The sequence below is a fragment of the Delphinapterus leucas genome, chromosome 10 (genome assembly GCF_059928025.1).
Source record: "Delphinapterus leucas isolate spDelLeu-1000000601 "Yukka" chromosome 10, BTC_Dleu_Yukka2, whole genome shotgun sequence".
Classification (NCBI taxonomy): Eukaryota; Metazoa; Chordata; class Mammalia; order Artiodactyla; family Monodontidae; genus Delphinapterus; species Delphinapterus leucas.
The window spans coordinates 40,274,582-40,294,052 of NC_143138.1; the positions used below are offsets into that span (position 1 = coordinate 40,274,582).

Below are 19,471 nucleotides of genomic sequence, written 5' to 3' on the forward strand. Positions count from 1 at the left end.
GTGGTTAGGACTCCAGGTCCAGTGGCAGGGGGCACGGGTTCGATCCCTGGTGGGGGAACTAAGATCCTGCATGCTGGGCGGCACAGCCAAAAAAAAAAAAAGAATAGGGTGACTCACAGCACCCCTTATCTCCAGTAGCACTTGAGGACCCAGGAGGGCCTCAACCTAGTTCGGCTGCCACAACCTTTATGTTCTTGGGTGTTTTCTATCGCCTGCCAATCTGGAGTTTTCCCAATTGTGTGTGATTCTGGTGACGGAAAGGTAGGTGTGGTACAAAACTATACACACACAATTCGAGGTAACTAGATTCACATGCAGTTGTAAGAAATAACAGAGATCCCTTGTACACTTTGCTTAGCTTCCCCCAATGCTAACTTTTGCAAAACTATAGTATAACATCACAACCAGGATACTGACATTGGTAAAACCCACTAATCTTATTCAAATTTCCCCAATAAGTGTGTGACATTTTTAATTATCAGACGACCGAAGCTTCAACTCAAGCTTACCTACTTGGCAAGTTACCTATGACCCAGAGGAACTTCACCTCGCTGCTCCGTCTGTGCCCTGGAAAACCGGAAAGAGGCTAACAGGGAATTTAAAATTCTGGGCATGCTATGTACTAGGCTCTACCCATGTCATGGTTTAATCCTTAGAGCAGCCTGTTTTACCAATATTAAGAGTGAGGCGCAGAGAGGGTGGCTAGGTGGGTGGACCTGAGGTCCAAGGCTGGGCAGGGGCTACCCTAGGCCTGCCTACACACTCTGACCACTGCACAGAGGGCCAGTCTGCGCCGCTAGGAGGTCTAGAGGGCTCAACAAAGCCCTTGCGGGGCTTTGGAGGCCTTGTGGGGCCTGGGCTAAACGTTAGAGCGTGACTGGGCTCCAACCAGAAGTGCGAGTAAAGCGGACGCCAGGCCTCTCCCTGGAATGTGAGCTCCCAAGCGCGGCCGCGTAGCAGGGGTCCGCCCCGGGGTACGCCGGGAAGCCGCGCGCGCCCCTCCCCTCTCCGCCCCTCCCCGCTGCGCAGCCCTCGGCTGCCCCCTGCCGTCACAGGGTGGACCCTGCAGCCCAGGCCGTCTCGGCTCGGCGCCGCCAGCACCCCCGGCCTCCGGATTGGCCCCTCCCGAAGCCTCCGGGCCTTCTGCCTGCCGCCATCGGATTGGCTGCACCCTGATACTGTGGCCCCGCCCATTTCCCCGGGTCCTTTGATCACGCGCCTGCCGGCTCTTCCGGGGCCCCGGAGCCAACCGAGGGCGTTCCTTTCCGGGCTGCATCGGCGGGAGGTAAGGCTTGGCCGGGTTGGATGGGCTGCAAAGCGCCGGTACAGGTCCACGCTTTGGGGTGTCGGGATGCCAGGATGCCCGGGCCCCTCTGTGCTCCCCCTAAGTTCCCTTCCCCTGGCCTGAGCCTCCCAGCGCCGTGGGAACTACCTCCCGCTCTCCGTTGCTGGTCCGCATCCTAGGAACGGCCTGTCACCCTCCCTACCTCGGCATGTCCCCTCTACTATGGGACGGGCATGCGACTGGGTAAGCCCGGAGCCCCCACGGGTAGCGGGACGGGTAGTTCATACCTTGCCCTCCGATAGAAGCCCAGGAGAACCGGGGTCAAGGACCTGGGTGTATCTGCGTGCAGCCACCCGTGGACAGCCTCCTTGCATCTGTCATGGGAGCTGACCCTCTCCACTTCCTTCTGTCATTCCAGGCCAGGAGGGGAGGGACCCGGGCGGAGCCCCGAGTGGGGACCAGGGGGCGGTGACATCACCTCGCAGATGCAGTCCAGCCCTGCCCACTTGTGTCCACCCTGGCACATGAGACCGATGGGGGAGACGGTGCCCAGGCTATGCCTGGCGTGACTCCAGGGACAAAGAGGGCGTAGGACCTATATAGACCGAAGTGTGGGCACTGGACCCGGGCCGAGATGGTCTCCTTCAGATGCTCCCACCTCACCCCTAGGCTGCAATGCAGGACCCTCATGTTTTAACCTAATATCCCCATTTTGCTCCACTGGATAGCTGCTGGCAGTCCAGTACCCCAGGAGGTTGGGGCAGGAGCTGGGAACCTACATCTAACCTCTCCTCAGGAATTGATATCTGCAAATGTTTGGCCAGCACCTGAGCTGAACCCCACCCACCCCCCACCCCCCGATTTGGGGATAGGAGCTGGGCAGGACTCAGGCCCTGAGTCTGGGCCTCCCTTTGGTGCCGTTTACACCCAGGACTTGCTGAGAGTCCCTGGAGGGTTAAACCCAGCACATTGACCTGGAAGATCCCTCTTCCCAGTGCCTGACCTAAGTTTTCATATATTACTAGCTCTTGGGGAGGAATCTGGAGCCTGGGTGGAATTGACAACCTCCTTCCTCCTCCCCAGGGAGCCCAGTGGAGGCGCCCTCCCGAGGCAGTACTACTGCCCATGCTGACTACCCAGCCCTCTGGCTGCCGATGTCATGAGTAACACCACAGTGCCCAATGCCCCACAGGCCAGCAGCGACTCCATGGTGGGCTATGTGTTGGGGCCCTTCTTCCTCATCACCCTGGTCGGGGTGGTGGTGGCCGTGGTAAGGAACCCCCCACATACATACATACATACCCACACCTTTGCGAAGGCAGGGCTGGGTGGGCCTGGTCCAGCCTGCACACAGCATCTCAGCTGTCCTGCTGTTACGGGAGAGGAGGGTGTGGAGGTAAACCCCTGTCACTTGTGGGCCATCCTGGGCTCAGCGGCCTCCACAGTGCTGTGTCTCTGTTACAGGTAATGTATGTCCAGAAGAAAAAGCGGTGAGTGTCCCTGCCCCCCGCACCACCTCCCCCGAATTGTGCTTAAAGTTCTTCCCATAGGATCTGAGATCCCTGCATACATGTAAGATGCTCCTCAGCCATTCAGACACAAACCTGAAATTCCCTACACTCCCGTTAGGTTTTCCTGCCCAGACATGTCTTGTTAGAGCTCTAGTGTGCCCCTGCCAGGGGGAGTAGAGACAGGGCAGTCAGGTGTCTGAAGAAGGGGAGTGGGTCCCCTGGGCTGAGCCCCCTCCCATGCTCCCCAGGGTGGACCGGCTTCGCCATCACCTGCTCCCTGTGTACAGCTACGACCCTGCTGAGGAGCTGCACGAGGCTGAGCAGGAGCTACTCTCTGACGTGGGAGACCCCAAGGTGAGCACTCTGGGGACAGCGAGAATCGGCAGAGGTGGGTCTGCTCTATTGATACCCCTGAAGACAGAGCCTGGTTCTGCTCTCAGCCTTCCCCATGTGGGCCGTGGCTAGTGGGGTGCCTCCTCCCAAGTTGTGCTGTGGACTGTGCCCTGTGGTGCGGGTCTCCTCCCCTACAGGTGGTCCATGGCTGGCAGAGTGGCTACCAGCACAAGCGGATGCCCTTGCTGGATGTCAAGACATGACTTGAGCCCCCTGCCCTGCTCTTCAGAACCATGGGGTCCTGGAATGTCCAGGGCCCTGCAGCCTGCTGCTTCCCCCAGCTCCCCCTCCCGGGTACTGGGTCTCCATTCCTCCTCCCATCTGTCTCCAGTCCTAAGCCCTGCATAGCAGTCAGCCCCCACTGTCACCTCACTCCCTGCTAGGCCTTCAGTCCTCTGTGGGCTGAGCCTACCAGCCACTCCCAGGAGCTAATGGGAATTTTTCTTTCTGGGGTGGAAGGGTGGCTGGGAGACAGGGTGGAGCTTTGCCCTTCCACAGGCACCACCTTTCTCTAGCCCTCCCTGACTTGGCTTTGGAGCTGTTCCCATGGTGACAGGGCCTAATGTATAATATTCGGTATATATATTTTGTAAATAAAACGTTTTGTGGCTAGGGGTGTAGTTGACTTCTTCAAGAGGGGCTTAAGTTACCTTCCCTGGAGCTGACGCCAATGCTTTTTCTTCTTCCTCCCCCACCCACTAGAGCCTTGGTTTCCACCCTTCCCTATTCCAGGCACCCATCACAGAAAGACTCAGTCCAGAAAAGGATATTTTTTTATTCAAGTAACTGCAAATAGGAAACCAGAGTGGGGGCCCCAGGCTGGGACAAATAATGGCTACCTCCTCCCTGACAGAACAGGGGGAGAAGGTGGCCCCTACACCCGACGGTCAACACAGGCCCCCCTCCTTACTCTGCTGCAGCATCCTAGGGGCAGGGCCCCACCTTCCCTGGGACTGGGGTAGTCGGTAACCCAGCCTGCTTTGCCCCAGGCCCCTTCCCCTAAGAGCATCTTGGAGGAGGGGACTGTGGGCAGAACAGGAGGCAATGAGGATGAACATTTGGCGCTGGTAGCAGCAGCAATGACGGATGTCTAAGAATGAAACATTGAACAAAAAACAACACAACTGTCCAGAGGTAGTTTGTGAACAGAGGAAAGATGGAACCAGAACCTTGGGGGTTGGGGAGGAGCAGAAGGATGGGAGTGGGCAAGGCTAGCTCCTTGTTATTAGTGCCCCGAGTGAGGGAAGGAAGGGGAAACCGAGGTCTAGAGTGGAAGCAGACAGGGACAGGGAGTGGCTCTAGCCCGCCTTAAGTGGCTGCCACCGGGAGCCCAGGCCTCCTGGGCCTCACCTGGATAAAGGTGACTTTGCATTTTCATCACTGCACTGGATTCCAGGGTGAGGGCAAGGTAGATTGGAGCCTGCTTAGAGGGGGGAGGGGGCTTAAACCCCTCCTGCCTGCCTTCCTGTGCCCCCAAGGGGGCGGCCCAACCTACTGCAGGGACTAGGCAAGGTGGGAAGGAAGCAAAGGGCGTGTGAGCCACCCCTGGTGAGACACAGCTTGGTTGGGGGCATCTGGGGCCAATCACCCCTCTCCAGTGGCCACACCTGCTGCCGCTAGTACAGTGGGCGTGGGGCATGTCAGAATGAGATGGGGCTTGGGCCCCTTTTTAAGGCCAGGGGAGCCCTCCCAGGCCCCTTAATGGGAAGCCAGAGGGAAGAGTCGGGGATTAGAAGGGACCCCGAAACCAAGAGCCCAGCCAGCAAGGTCCCCACGCTGAGGGAGTGGGGATACAGCAGCACGGGAGCAGCTTAGTGGGAAGTCAGGTGCGTGGGTCAGGGGTCGCTGGGACCTGAAATCAAAGGAAACTGCTCCCGACTCGGGCCCCCGGGGGCCCTGCGGCGGCGGCTGGTGTGCTGTGTAGTGTGGTGGTGAGGGCGCGGGTGGGTGGCGGTGACACGAGAGCCTGGGGGAAGGGGTGGGGGCAGTGGGAGCGGAGCGGAGCTGTCCAGTCCCAGAAGGAAACTGCTCCTCGGTGAGGGAGCTGGCGGCGCGGCACAGTCACTGCTCCTCCTCTGAGGACTCCTGCGAGATGCCCTCCTCTTCCTCCTTCTCCTGCAGGGTGGGCAGGGCCATCAGCAGGAATGCCAGGCCTGTCCCCCTCCCTCCTCCACCGCCCAGGGGCCAAGCTCGCCCCCAACCCCTCCCCGCACTCCCTGGCTCTCCAGAAGGGGGATGAGTCAGGGCTGAGTGTGTGGGTGACTCAGCAACCTCCACGGCCCAGTTTCATTCATAAAAAAGGAAGAATTTAAAGGGAGGGAAAAAAAAACACACACATGCTGCTCTCACACAGAGCCAGGCCCCCTGGCCCCCTGGCCCCCAGGCCCATGGCAGGGGTACCTGGCAGAGCTCGGGGCACCACTGGGCTCGAGGAAGCGAGGAAGTGATTGGTTCTCGGGCAGGGGAGGAGAGGAGGCAGCCAGGGAGAGGAAATGAGAAGGGAAGGGGTGGCTGGAGGCTGCATGAGCCCCCCTGGTGGGTGCAGGGGAACCGAGTGGCCTTGGCCTGCAGGGGCAGCTGCTGGGCTGCGGAGCAGTGGCCAAGGGCTGACCCCAGGCCAGGGTGGGGAGGAAGGGGAAGTGTGTGCGGCCGGGGCTCACTCACTGGGCGGGAATGTCGGGACACCACACGGGGCCCCCGTGCCAGGCACAAACTCCAAAACAACTTGTTTCCTGTTACTCACTCCTGGGGCCCAGCCAGCACCCTGATCTCCCCTCACCCGGTGGTGGCTCGAGGAATGAACGCCTCAGGGAAGACAGGTTGGGGACAGTAAAGGGCCCTCGCTGCAGTGGACCCCCTGGAAGCATCTCCCGGCTCAACCCGCCTACTTCCATTACCAGCTATTGGGGCCTAGAGATGGACGGCGCCTCCCTGAGGAGGTAGCTCCCTGCGGCATCGCACCTCAACCCCCACCCAACGTGACCCCCTCGCCCGCCCGCCTGCCAAGGCCTGAGCTCCTTTGCTGCTCCTTAAACCTCTTCATTCTCGTTTCTATAATGGCGGCGGAGGAGAAACACTAGTAGTTGACCTCCAAGTTCACCCGAGAAGTTCTGAGTCTGTTCTAAAAGCAGAGGAAGGAGAGACAGGGACCACCCCCAGTAGGGCAGCGCAGGGAGTCTGGTCTGGTTTGTACCTGGGACCCCTCACGTCTCATGGACACAGCCCTTTAAAAGCCCTGGGCTGGGTGCCAGGAACCCTAAGCCCTGGACAAATCCCTTCCCCTCTCCGGGCCTGGGTAAAACATGAAGTCTCACCATTCCTGGCCCTGCAGGTCAGGGAGAGCCATGTTCCTATGCGGGCATAGGGTGGGGGCATCTCCCACTCTTAACAGCCTCCCCAGAAGAGCCAAGCTGCCGCCACCTGTTCACCTACCAGTTTTTTGGGTCTGCCCCTTGGTTTCCTCCCTGGAGTTGTGGTGGTTTTCTAGATGGTCAGAGAAAAGATCCACTAAGTCAAAGATGTTCCTGACAGTGCCCTGGATGGTGAGGGAGAGCAGGGAGGGGCAGAACTACCTTCCTCTGCTTGGGGCAGCCCAGGACTCTCAGCCCAGCAGGCCCACCCGAGTCCAGCTGGTGATGACTGGCCAGCCACACTGCCCCCCCCACCCCAACATACACACACGCCCCCAACTCCCTCCTCCACCCATGACTCAGAGGATATGAGTCGTGTCTTAGAAAAAATAAAATAAAAAACAAAACAACTTCTCTGAAAGGCTGATGCCACTGTAGATCTGGCCTTCCCTGCTTCTCCCCACTCCCTCAGGAGCCCGGGGGGCCTCCGGGAGAAAAGGTGACATTCTCAGCCCAGGAGCTGCCCCTTTGCTCCTCCTAACTCGCCTCTCTCCAGACCAGGAAAGCTGCGGGACATCTGACTCGATTTCCCCAGTGTCCTGGGCAGGACCAAGGCCCCAGAAGTGAGACCTCAGTCACTGCCCCACTCTCTTCAATTAGCAAAGACACATCATCCCCCATATGCCAGAGAAAAAGAGGGTGCCAAGAATAAGGACAAGCCAGCCCTTTCCCAGACCTCCTATAGCTGCTGTCGTGGGGAGAGGGCCCTCCTCAAGCCTCACCCGGGTCTTGGCAGCACCCTTGTTTTTGCTCCCCTTCGGTCGGCCCCGAGGTCTCTTAGGCGTTGGCACTTCGCTGGGCTCCTTCTGCAAAGACAGATAGGGCAGTCAGGGACACAGAAGCCACCTGTCCCACCCTTTTCAGGACAGAGCCCTCTGCCCCAGCCCAGCAGAATTAAGTCTGCAAGCCATCCTCCAACTCTGGAATCCACAGGAATCATGGAATCATGGCAGGCAGCCCTTGGGATTCAGGTTCTCCGTCTGAATATCTTTTGCAAAGTCTCTCCCCTTGCTTCCCTATGACAGCTAAATGACAAGAGGCCAGAAGGCCTCTGGGAAGGGTGTCACGGGGGCAGAAAGACACTCTTAGGCAGCTCTGTCCTCATGCCAGCTCGGCCACTGACTAGCTCTAAGGTCTCGGGCAAGACACTTAATGCTTGAGCCTCAGTCTCCCTCATCTGTAAATGGTGACAAGACTTACCTTGTAGAGTGTCACGAAAACTAAATGAAAAATGTACAAGTGTCTAGCACTGGGCTGTGATCATTGCCCACCCCCTCAGATGATGCAGAAGAGGGGAAAGGATCCCCCTTCCCCCTAGAGGGAACCTACAGCCTCTACCTGCAAACCAGACTCCCTTCAGGCTGCCTCCTAGGGAGAAGGAGTTATGTCCAGATCTCGGAACCCCAGAGATCCCTGCCCACTGGTGCCGCTGAAATTTTAATAAGCCCGAGACAGAATAAAAAACTGCTACATAATGCATAGAAGCTGGGCAGCAAAGGTACGTCAGCTATGGTTTCCCAAGGCGGCTGCCTAGGGGCTCTTCGTGGTCCAGTAACCCAACACCCCTTCTCTGACCCCCCCACTGACCACAAGCTAACAGGCGGCAGGGGTGGGCCTAGGGAACGAGACTAAGAGGATGAGCTCCCCACACACAAACTGTGGGCTCTGAAAGAGGCAGCTGAATTCCACCACCCGTCAGACTCCTCACGGGTCCTGAGGGTCAGTATAGGCCTCTCCACCTACAGATGGGGGGCGGCACCCGGGGCCCGGTGGACACAAGCTGCCTGATGTGTAAAGAGCAAGGATCGACCTCAACTGCTTTCCTCTCCTCTGCCCCACGAAAGGGAAGTAATGGGGCTTCACCAACAGCTGCCCCTTACATGGGGAGAGATGCCCCTCTGTGAGAGAAACCCAAGATCTCCGCCATGTAACAGGTGGTCCCCACAGCCTGACTGGCCAAGCTCCCCGGGGTGCCCACAGTGCCAGGCTGGCCTTTTAATCCCACGGGACCTTTGTGAGGGGGCAGAACCAAGGCTCTCAGTCACTCTGCCACCAACTCCCCAACATTTTAAGCTTCTTGGGCTTCCACTTCCTTTTACAGAGCTGGGGCAAAGCCCAATCCAGGGCCACTCAAGGAGGCCCGTGAACAGTTGCTGGCCCAGAAACTGTTACTGGCCTGGGATGAGGAACTACAGAAATGTACAGTAAGTATTTAGAAACCTTCATAGTAAATTTCACAGTAAATTAACAGAAGACTATCACGTGCAGTGAATATAATAACAAAAAACGCTGGGCTTCCGTATGTAAATGTTCACGTTTCTACAATTCATCTTTACTGTTTCATAATGCACTGGTCCACGACGAACTGGAAATAAAGGGTGGGTGGTTTACCACAGTGTATAAGCACTGACTGGCCTGCGTGACTACAGGGTCACTTCTGGCTTGGACTTTCGGGCTCGGGCTCAGGGCTCCCTTGGGCTGCACTTCTCTCCCAGACTCTCAGGCACCAGGGATGCATGTGTGGGGTGCACGGGTGTGTGGGGAGAACACACATGTACAGGAATGACGCTGCGCCCTGCCAGTCCTGCTTTCACCTGCCAAGACGCCTGGCACCTCCCTAGCCCAAAGAGGTAAACCGAGGCAAAGGTTTGGACACCCACCTGACTCCCTACCAGCGCCGTCCCGGGACTCACCGGAGGCTGCTTGCGCGGCCTGCCCCGCCCTCGCTTCTCAGTGCCGTCCTTTTCCTGCTTGGAGGCCAAGGGCTGGCTGGACTTCGAGCTCGACTCGCTCATCTTCCCTTGTCGGCAGAGCAGGCGGAGGAGCGACGGCTGGGATGCTGGGAGGCGGGAAAAGTTGTTTTAAACAAAACCTCTTGCTTTAGCCGCCTCCTACCCCCTCACCACTCCCACCCTCCAAATGCCCGGCAGGTAACTGCCTGCTCCCAGGGGTCCCCGCGATTCCCACCTGGGCCGATGGGGGCATCTGCTCAGCCCGGCTTGCAGCCACAGGGCGGGGCTGGGCCGTTGGGCCTAATCAACTCCTTATCTCCTCTTCAGAACGGCTCTTTGTCGTCCTGCCAGCCCCACAGGGCCCGGGGCCCAAGAGCCCAGCCAGCCCAGTCCTGCCTGTGGGTAAGGCCGCCCTGGCAACGGTGTGGGTGAGATGGGGGTCCTCACACTGCCAAGGCCCCCTCCCTCCACCAAACTGCCCCTTCCCTTCAAGAGAAAACCAAGCCTGGGTAGCTCGCAGGGAACAAGGGAGGAAAGGTAAGCAGAGAATGAGCCCTGGGCATCTGGCAGCCATAGACATCAATCCCTGGCCCACCTGCCAGAGCCCCACCAGTTCTTTCCGCTGCTGTCTCCCTGGGTAAAAGCCTTGGGGGTTCAAAGATGGGGACGATTTGGGAAGAAGGGTGAAGGGGGTTAAAACCGCAGTGGGTGAGGTGGGAGGAGGAAAAGAAACCCAAAGCTGAAAGGTGAGTCTCCTCTTCCCCCTTGCCTGCCCCCACCCACCTGGAGTCAGATGAGATCTTTCTCTTTGATGCCTCCTTACGTGAGGGGCAGGGACTTGTCCAACTGAGAGGGCCCCACGTAACAGATGCTAGCTGACTCCCTGAAGCCCTAACAGGGCTGATCCTAAAAGCTCCTTGGTCCTTTTCTAGCATCTCCCCTCTCCTTAGAGGCCTGTTTGGGCTTCATCAGCCCTACTAATATAGAATTTACCTGAAACCCCCCTCTACAAGGAGTATTTGGGAGTCTGTTCCAGAGGCTGAGAAAGGACAGTGAGGGCCCTCGCACCCCCATCCCTGTCCTCCCCGTTATTATCCCCAAGTTACAGATAGAGACGTGTCCTGGGAGGCCTATGGTTCCACACCTCCCTGATAACCAATCCCTGGCTGCCCTCGGCAAAGGGTGGGCCCAAGTGGCTCCACTTCTGAAAGCCCCTCAATTTATAAAATGTGGATAATGATAAAGCACCTGCCTCACCTACCTCTCCAGACTGCGGCAAGGATGAAACCAGGTAAAAGTTAAAAACGCTTAAACAACAGAAAGCTTCATTCCAGATCAAAATGAGAACTAGAACGTTTGAAAATGACTTTCTTTCCCCTTTTCAGATTCAGACAATTTCCAATTTTAACCCAATGAGAGGAAAGACTGTTCTTGCAAACTTGTGATTATTAGAGGGCCTGAGGCCCCCGATCCTCAAGTACTGAAATGCCCCAGACGGCGAGACTTTGGTAATTATTCCATTTTACGATATTTCAGACTTGAAGACCCTTTTAAACAAGGTGGTTGGTGATTTATCCTGCTCCATCATTAGTGGCTCGGCCTGCTCTGTAATTGCAGACAGTGATTAGAACCTTATATTACACCGCAGGTCGCCTTTCAAAACTAAACATCACAATTAATCAGCTAAATGAGTGCTGACCTCACATGAGGTTTGCTGGAGGCCCCCTCGGAGAGGTGGTTCCAGTTGGGCAAAGCCAGCCCCTAATCCCATAAAGCCTGGGCCAGCCTGCCTGGGGATCCTGGTGGGTGTCGCTGGTGTTTCCCCCCACCTCTTGCTGCTGGGGACCCTTTAATCCGCTCACCCCAACCCCAGATCCAGGACTCCAGAGAAGGCAAGGCCTGAGGCCCTCTCTGGTGAGACTAACAGATGCTTGTCTCTTCCACCTGTTTCTGAACATCAGAGAGGCCTGGCTTGGCGAAGCCACGTTTAGGGTCCAGCTTCGACCCTTCAGTTGGTAATAAGCCCTTTCAGGCCTCAAGCCTGTCTCCTCCACACACTGTGCACGCAGTGTGAGCTCCACAAATGCTGAAGCAATCTGCAGGAATGACTCGAGGAAATCATCCCGGAACCACCTTGTTTTCCCCAAAATAGTAGCCCAGAGAGGGCTGATGAGTTGCCCAAGGTCACAGAGCAAGTTGGCGAGCAGGATGGAGTGGGTTGCTGGCGACCCTTCTAGCCCGCCACTTTCCTTACCCGTCTGGGGGCTGGTAAAGTCCCTGTCGTCCCTGCTGCAGACCCGGGGCCCAGGGTGACTCTGCAAGTGTCTGCGCCCGGCGGTTGCAGGTCGGCCGGCGGGACTGGGGGCTAGAGCGCGGGGGGAGGGGCGCAGGCCGCTTTCGCAGGCGCGGGAAACCGGTGCACCCCGACCGCATGCACCGCCACGAGGGTGCACCCGGCCCCACTTCCTGCCAGAGGGGGCACCCAAGCCCGCCTTGGGGCAGGAAACCTGGCGCGCGCGGGGGAGAGGAAGAAAGGCCACCTCCCTCCGCGCCCTCCCCGCAAAATAAAGCCCCAGAAAAAAAAATTGAAACGGGGAGTCAAAGGAACTAGTTCCAACAGAGCCCAGCAAAGCAGAGAAACCAGTTTGTGGGGGCGGAAGGCAAGCCGGGCCCTGGGGGCTGAAGAGGCGCGGGCCGGGCCAGAGGTGGGGTCGGGGTGAAGCCCCAAACCCAGGCCGGCGATTCGGCCTCATCTGCGGAGGGGCGCCAGGAGAAAGGCCGAGCTGGAGTAAGGCCGAATTGCGGGGTTCCTGCCCATCCCCCTCACTTCTAGAACTTCCCCAGGCTGCAGGGGCCACCCGGCCCCCCACTCTCCCCTGTCGCCGCAGCCCGTTCCTCTCCCCGCCCCCCACAACCCAGGCCTGGGCTCGGGCTCGGGCGGGAGCGGCGGCCGCGCGAGGTGCACCGGGCTCCGCCGGGTGCACAACTCGCGCTCGCCGCAGCAGCGCGCCCCCTCCCCCACCGCGCGCTTTTCCCGGGTCTCCGCCCCCCGCAGGGCACCCGCAGCGCGGGGGAAGGGGTGCCGGTGCCCTCCCCGCGCCGCCGGGCCCCGCCGCCCGCCCCCGCGCCGCGCGGCCCTCCCCCGCCGGCGGCTCGCGCAGCCCCGGCCTGGGAATAAAGCCGGAGGCGCGCGCTGCAGCCCCGGGCTGCTTGCAGGAGGGGCGGCGTGCAGCGGGGGCGCGGGCGCCCCCCTCCGCCGCCGCCGCCGCGGGCCCCGGGGACGACTCACCGCGAGCTCGGCCGCCGGCCTGCGGTGCGCGCTCCGGGCTGCCGGGAGCGACGGTGCTGGGCGCTGAGGACCGGCCTGGCTCCGCCGCCGCCGCCGCTGGTAGCAAATGCGGATCTGAAACCGGGAGAGAGAGCAGAGGCGCTCAGAGACCGCCGCCGCCGCGTGCTCGCCGCCCAGGCCCCCGCGGGGTATTTATATGTCACATCCAGGCGGGGGGACAAAAATATTCCCCCTCCCCCGAAGGATGGCGAGGGGCAGGAAGCTAGGCACGGCCCGTGCGCGGCCTCAATAAATAAATAATTTAATTAAATGATAGATATAAAAAAAAAGGAGCCACCGGAGGGGCCGCGAACTCACGCCTTCTTGGAGCCGCGCCAGGGCCAGAAATAGCCCGGGCTCGGAGTCCCAATTAGAGAAGCGCAGCCCCGGCTCAGGGGAGCTTAAAAAGAGCGACCCAGGGGCAGGGGGGACGGGCCCGCCCGCGCCAGCCGTGTCACTGAGGGGGCGGGGCCATGCAAATGAGCCCGGGGATTTAAAAGGGCGGCCGCCCGCCAGCCGCTGCCGCCGCGCGGGTGGGTGTTGAGTGTGGGGAGGGGCGAGCGGTGTCGGGCTTCTGGGGGCGGGCGCGCGCGGGAGGCCTGGGCTGGGAACCCGAGGCCACGGCCCACTTCCCACAGTCCCGGCCGGGAGACGTGGGGAGGTGTTTAGAGGGGTCACCAAGGAGTTCTTCGGGCGGGGAGAGGGCGTCCTTACTGCATGGAATGGGGGTCCCCGGGAGAGTCACCTCTTGGGGCCTTCCGGGTGTGTGGGCTTGGCGCCGGCGGGGCGCGTGGATGTGGGCGGGTGTTGGTGCTTGCGGGGGTCCGTGCGGGCGGCAGGGGTGGAGAGAAACGCGCCGGTTGGAGAATTTCGCGGCCTACCCGCCGCTCCCTTCACCTAGGTACGCGGCTCCTAGATTTTCCCTGGGCGGACAGGTGTCAGCATGTGCATTTCGGTCCCAACCCGCGTGTGGCTGACTGGTGAAATGCAGGTCTTGTGAAATTCAAACGTGAAACTTGTGAAATCCAGGGTTTAAATTTATTAATGGGCCCGAGTGAACCATAATCAAGGTGCAGCCTTCAAGCGAGGCAAACGATTGGCTCCTTTGCAGGTAAACCTGAGGGAGGGTTCATTCCTTTAGGTGACCCGGATGGTGTTTTGGAGACCAGCGATCCCTCGTGGTACCCTGGCCCCTTCCGCTGTGCCTTTTTTTAAAAATAAGAAAGCGTTAGCCGGTGGTCGCCTGGAAGCACTTTGAGGGCAGGAACTGGATCTACGCACGCCGTACCCGCCACGCCCGGCGCAACAAAGACTTGTACAAACGAGAAGGAAGCCAAAGTGGGAAGATGGCGGGGAGGGCGGTGGGAGAAGAAAGGGCGCTGTCAGGCGCGCCCTGCAGGCCGGGCCTGCACCTCCCCGCCCCTGGTCCCAGAGGCGGCCTTCCACACCTCCCGTGGTGCAGGGAATTGCAATGCGGCCCAGTGACACACGGCTGTGACTCATGTTTTTCCTTGCTCCCCTTCTTCCTCCCTGGCCGTTGGAGGCCCCGGCCCAGCCCCCTCCTCAGGGGGCGAGCCGGCGGTGGAGGGGGACGCCAGGAAAACCCTGAGTCCCGCGTGGAGGCGGGGTGGGGAACCAGAGGGGCCGGGCCTCCTAGTTTCAGGAATGTTTCAGGAATGTTTCCGGTGGGGGTGGGGAGCGGGGCTGGGCGGGCGCTCGGGCTGGGGGCAGCACGTGCTCGGCCGGGTGGGGGCGGGGACGCCAGGGCGGGAAGGCGCTGGGGGCCAATCCTGTGGGTTCAAAGAGGAGGGCGCGGGCCTAGGGCCGGCCGGGGCTAAGAGTGGGCCGAGAGGGCGCCCCCAGCGCGCCGGTTCCCCGCCGCGCGCCCAGGTGGAACGTAGTTTCTGAGAAGTCCCCAGGCTGCCCCGGAAGGGGAGAGGAAGTCACCGAAGGGCGGCCTGAAGGGAGAGGAGGGTGGAGGGGGAACGCGAGGGCGAGGCTGGGGGAGGGGCGGCCTGCCCCTTTGTCTGGAGCGGGGGTTGGGGCGGGGTGGAAGGCGCGCTGCTTCCTCCGTCTTTGTGCCCTGCCTGCAGAGCGCGCGCGTAGTAGGCCGCGAGTAGGTTTGGCTGGAGGGCCTTGAGTTGCTAGCTCGAGAACCTCTGCAGCGTTGAGTGGAAGAGCGACCCTTAGGCCCTTACCCTACCTGCCTGGGTCACAAGCCCCTGCCAGCAACCCGGGCGCCCACGCCTGGGCCAGGGAGAGCCCACCCAGAGCCGCGCGCCCCTACCCACAGCCTTCCCCAAGGCCGCCCAGGCTTCCAGGCCCCGGGCTCTGGGGCTGGCGGCCTTTCTAGGCCCCTCCCTTGGGCGCAGCTAAGCTCGGAGCAGCTCTCCCTGGCCTTGTGAGGCCAGTGGTAGCCCTTGAGAGGGAGGGGAGGTGGGGAAGAGAGAGGGCCTTCCGTCGCGAATGGGCTGTGGGAAACTTGGCCAACTTTTTGGCCCACTTCTAACGAGCCGACTTGATCTTATTTTTCCTGCTCTTATTTTCCCCTCGTCCTGATTTCTTCACCGACTTGTTTGTTACCTTGTATTATGTCTGTGTATTTTTGTAAGCCACCTCAAACCCTCTGGAAGGAGGCAGGCATAAATTTGTAGGCAAACATATCAATAGTAGCTTGCTTCTCACCCACACCCTTGAAATCCAAATAACTCTACCCACTGACCCCCACCTCCATTCTTTCTGGATTGTAAATGCCCCAAATTGACTTCCTTTTTTCCCCTCTTTCAATAAGTATTTATTAAGCAGAAGGGTGAATGACAGGGATAAAGATGAATAAGACATAGTCCTTGCCCCAGCGAATTTCATGTCTAGAGGAATCAACCAGGAACACACCAGAGAAAGCTGAGTAACAATTGCAGAGATGCCATGAGGAGAAAACATTCAATCATTCATTCATTATTTATTGTAGGCCTACTGTGTACCAAAAACTAGTTCAAACTCTTAGGGTAAAACAATGAACAAACTATGAAATGAAATAGAGTTTCACTGAAAGAATGAAACAAGAAGAGTTCCCTGCACTCTTGAAACTTGAATTAGGGGGTTATGTGCTTTAAGAGAGACTTGGGTGCTACAGGAGGAGAGAGGATGGGAACTGGTGGGGAGGGGCTGGCGTCAGGGAAGTCTGGAGGAGATGGGCTTGGGCAGGCTTTAATGGGATTTGGGTAGGAAGGGGCTGGGTGGATGGCCTCGGGGGGACAGTCTGGGAGAAGGAGCAGTTCTAGGCCTGGGGCATCAACCCCTTTAGTCAAGGCCTGAGGAAGGAGTCCAGGGAATCAGCCATATCAGGACTAGTCTTCCCCGCGGGACGCATTTTCTTACATCAGAGTTGGATTATACAGTTATCACAAGGACAACCCAGTGAACTTCAGTGAACCCATCAGGAATGTCCAGGGAATGGGGAATTCGGGTCAACTGTATTTTTCAGGACAGCTGAAGGTTAAGCTCATTTTCACTTGGGCTGTTGAAATTCTTCCCAGTGAATATTAGTTCTTTCCCTGCCTTACTAAGTGGAGTAGCAGGGCCTAGCGATCTCTCAGTTGTGGCTTGGAAATGTGGAGGTTTTGGTAGGTTGGGGTGTCCCTTAGCATTCTGTGGGGATTCGTGTCTCGATTCATCTCTGCAGTCAATATATTTGCTTATCAGTTTACCTCTTGCTTTTGAGTCAACTGTAGCTCTTAGGAGAGTAGAGGAAAAGACCGGAGTGATCATTCCATTTAGTGACTGAGTTAGTCAAGGTTTTCCAGAAGGCATGGGGATGAGATGTGATGAAGTTCTGTGTGTCCAGCCCAACATGGAAGGTAGACGGGAAGAGGTGGGCAGAGGAGGAACAGGAATTATTTAACCTATTGTCCAAACCAGGAAACCTTTTAAAGTAAACCTGTTACTGATGAAAACTGTACATACAGAAAATGCACAAATCCTTTGTTCAGTTCAATGCATTTTCATAAAGTGAGCACCCTTGTGTCCCCAACATGCAGATCAAGAGACAGAACATCTCCAGCCTCCCCTTATGTCACCACCGTCCCAACTTCTAATAGCATCCTCTAGTTTCACCTTTCAGGTACACTGGATGGATGGAATCACAGGTTAGGTACTCTTCTGGGTCAGTTTCCTTTATTCAGCGTTTTGTCTGCAATTCATTCATGTCATTGCACGTGGCTGCAGGATGTTCATTCTCATTGCTGCATAGTTACGTGGTGTGAATGTACCACAGTTTAGATATCCATTCTGTTGAAGGACATTTCGATAGTTTCTGGTTTGGGGCTGTTACAAACAGTGCTATTGTGAATGTTCTAGTGTCTGTGTTGGTAAGTAGATGTACAAATTTCTGTTGGGTACATGCCTAGGAGAGGAATTCCTGGATCATAGGATATGTATTCCCAGCTATTAGAGACAAGCAGAGCACTTAAGAGCAAAAGGAGGTACTATTAATAGTTGTGAACAGACTAGGAACGTGAACCTGACCTGGCCCATTGCAACTGGGGTTGACCAGGACCATATCAACAGGATTGGCCTGGGTAAGCCTGATATAGGGTCACCCTAGTGCACAGTGACCACTCTCCTGGAGAGTCACCCAGCTACTAGTACATCTGGTCATCTGGCAGGATCCATCCTCCGGGCCCTGCTGACCACAGGCTCTGCTGCCAGGAAGCCTGGCAGGGCCAGAGAGGGAGGAGGGCCTTTTCTGCTTCCAACTTTCGAGGGAAAAACTCTCCAATGAAAAGGACGGCCCAGGAGACGGGCACCACTCTGCCCTCCTGCCCTGAGCCAGCAGCCCACCCTGCATGGCCCCAGGTTACCATGAACTTCATCAGCTACCTACTTCAGGGCTGGAACCCAGGGAAGCCCGGCTCCCCGCCAATCTCGGGGAAAAAACCTGAGGAAAAGGGGAAGTTGAGGAGCACATACTAAATGCATATGTTCTCTCAGATCCCTCAACCCCCTACCAGGTCAGTAATGCTATTGCCCCCATTCTACAGCTGTTAAAACTGAGACTCAGGGAGGTTAAACAGCTTGGGATTCTGCCACTTTTTCCTCCACTGCTTTTTCTCCCAGACTGGGTAGGCTTGCGTCCTTCTCCCAGCCTGGCAAAGATAGGGGATGTGGCCTTGAACAAGGTAGCTACATTCCCTGTCCTCAGGGGGCTTACTTTGAGTGACCTGGGGAGACAGACCAGTACATGGCTTCACCAGTGTGGTACCCTCTGTGATGGGTGCCTGGGGAGCACAGGGCAGGGGCCCAGGGTGTGGTGGAGCATCCCAGGAGGCCTTGGAACCAGGTGAGGGAGAGAACAGGGCATCTGACATACAGTGGGCTTGGGGCTGTGACAGATATGGTGGTCTGGCATTCGGCATCTTCCCCACTCCTTTGAAGCTACAGTTTGAGATGTGAATTAGGTTTCCCTTTGAAAGAGTGAAATTTCGAGGGAGGAAGCAAGGGGGCTGTGGAGATGTGGGGTTTTCTGCAGAACATCCGTCATCCAGTCACCAGCTTTGTGAGGGTCTATAGGCAGGAATGGTGGCAGAGGGGCCTCCTACCCCTGGATCACAGCTCAGCCATGCAGGTGGGGCTTCCTGATTTCCTGCCCCCTGGATCAGGATAGAGGCAGGCAGTTCAGCTTGTGTTGTTCCATGAGGCTCAGCCCAGAGTTGGCTCCTCCAGTTCTTCCAGTGGTTTTGTAAGCACCTAATTCCCAGTATTAAATATTAAATCTCTTTCTACCTAAAACGTAAGGCATGTCCCTCCTCTGCTAGGAATCCTCCCGGGGCTCCCATCTAAAACAGAGCGAGAACAATATCCTCACAAAGGCCCTGCCATCTGCATCCCCTCCATCCTTCTCATCTCCTACGTGTTGTTCTGTTTCAGCCACACAAGCCTCCTCGATATTCCCCAGACCTGCCAGGCATGAGCTCACCTCAGGACCTTTGCGTTTGTCATTCCCTTTGCCTGACATGCTCTTCCCCTAGACAACCTCAGGGCCTGCCCTCTCACTGCCTCAGGTCTCTCTGTTCAATATTACTTGTCCATGCTATTTAAAACTGCACATCTCCCCCTACAGTCTCTCACCCACTTTACCATGTTCTTCTTTTTTTTTTCCCCCTGTAACACTTACCAGTTTCTAACATGCTATATAATTAACTTTTCTATTGAACTGTTGAACAATAAAAGTGATATGTATTGCATTTTGTGCTGGTTCTCCCCACTGCAAGGCTAGCGCCATGAAGCCAGGAAATGTTATCTTTTGTGTTCACTGGGTATCCCCAGGGCCTAGCACAGTATTCAAGCTCACAAAATGTGTTGAATGAAGAATGATTAGCCAAGGTCATCAGCAGAGGCCAAGCCACAGGGCAACAGTTTAGGGATCTGTCCCCAAACTTCAAGGCAAAGAAAAGAGCAAGGAACCCAGCAGTTCACCATGGTAGGGACAGAGTGGCCCAAACTGAGTGGGACAGGGCTTCTGCACCTTACAGAGACACCTGGTTTTTGTCTGAGTCCATCATTATCGTGTGATCTGGGCCCAGACTCACTTCCAGCGGTCATTACCTTCGGATTTTATAGTTTGCCACCAATCGTGGGAAACTGTTTTTTTCTCCTTGGTCTCAGGTTCAGTCAGCAGGAGCTGGCAGCCACCTGACAACCATCTTGGTCCTTTGGCTGGGGCAGACTGGCTGGGTTGCTTGTTGGTGTCTGGGCAGCGGTGGCAGCTCAGCGGACTGTGCTTTGGGAGAGTGTAAGGTTTACACTTTGCATGG

The 19,471-nt window shown here is 57.5% G+C and overlaps 2 protein-coding genes across 8 annotated transcripts; one reads left to right on the forward strand and one right to left on the reverse strand.

Annotated features, from left to right (window-relative positions):
- The first annotated feature begins 1,187 nt into the window (after window positions 1-1,187).
- SMIM29 (small integral membrane protein 29) lies at window positions 1,188-3,801 on the forward strand. 3 transcript variants are annotated; one of them, XM_022581649.3, is made up of 5 exons: window positions 1,190-1,285; window positions 2,369-2,555; window positions 2,750-2,775; window positions 3,045-3,150; window positions 3,327-3,801. In XM_022581649.3, exons 2-5 carry the CDS (start codon window positions 2,445-2,447, stop codon window positions 3,390-3,392), a joined length of 309 nt encoding a protein of 102 aa, XP_022437357.1. In that variant the 5' UTR covers window positions 1,190-1,285; window positions 2,369-2,444; the 3' UTR covers window positions 3,393-3,801. The 3 variants fall into 3 exon arrangements, with proteins under 3 accessions (XP_022437355.1, XP_022437357.1, XP_022437356.1); XM_022581647.3 differs by having other exon boundaries at window positions 1,188-1,285; window positions 3,045-3,801; XM_022581648.3 differs by lacking the exon at window positions 1,190-1,285 and adding an exon at window positions 1,297-1,528 and having other exon boundaries at window positions 3,045-3,801.
- A 1,336-nt stretch (window positions 3,802-5,137) lies between these two features.
- HMGA1 (high mobility group AT-hook 1) lies at window positions 5,138-13,099 on the reverse strand. Of its 5 annotated transcripts, none has more exons than XM_022581651.3 (6): window positions 12,978-13,098; window positions 12,621-12,734; window positions 9,260-9,438; window positions 7,322-7,405; window positions 6,622-6,672; window positions 5,138-5,304 (listed from the first exon to the last, which is right to left on the reverse strand). In XM_022581651.3, the coding sequence occupies exons 3-6, from the start codon at window positions 9,392-9,394 to the stop codon at window positions 5,251-5,253; spliced, it is 324 nt and encodes a 107-aa protein (XP_022437359.1). In that variant the 5' UTR covers window positions 9,395-9,438; window positions 12,621-12,734; window positions 12,978-13,098; the 3' UTR covers window positions 5,138-5,250. The 5 variants fall into 5 exon arrangements, with proteins under 5 accessions (XP_022437359.1, XP_022437362.1, XP_089774992.1 ...); XM_022581654.3 differs by having other exon boundaries at window positions 9,293-9,438; window positions 12,978-13,097; XM_089918866.1 differs by lacking the exon at window positions 12,978-13,098 and adding an exon at window positions 11,586-11,696.
- Window positions 13,100-19,471: the final 6,372 nt, after the last annotated feature.

Bases quoted from the DNA above. Each gene is read 5' to 3' on its own strand.
- HMGA1 (XM_022581651.3), bottom strand. From the start codon at position 9,394: ATGAGCGAGTCGAGCTCGAAGTCCAGCCAGCCCTTGGCCTCCAAGCAG. The intron at 7,406-9,259 runs GTGGGTGTCCAA...CTGTCTTTGCAG, and splicing joins CGGCGCTGGTAGGGAGTCAG to AAGGAGCCCAGCGAAGTGCC. The intron at 6,673-7,321 runs GTGAGGCTTGAG...CTGACCATCTAG, and splicing joins AGGGTGCTGCCAAGACCCGG to AAAACCACCACAACTCCAGG.
- SMIM29 (XM_022581647.3), top strand. From the start codon at position 2,445: ATGAGTAACACCACAGTGCCCAATGCCCCACAGGCCAGCAGCGACTCC. The intron at 2,556-2,749 runs GTAAGGAACCCC...TCTCTGTTACAG, and splicing joins TCGGGGTGGTGGTGGCCGTG to GTAATGTATGTCCAGAAGAA. The intron at 2,776-3,044 runs GTGAGTGTCCCT...CATGCTCCCCAG, and splicing joins TATGTCCAGAAGAAAAAGCG to GGTGGACCGGCTTCGCCATC.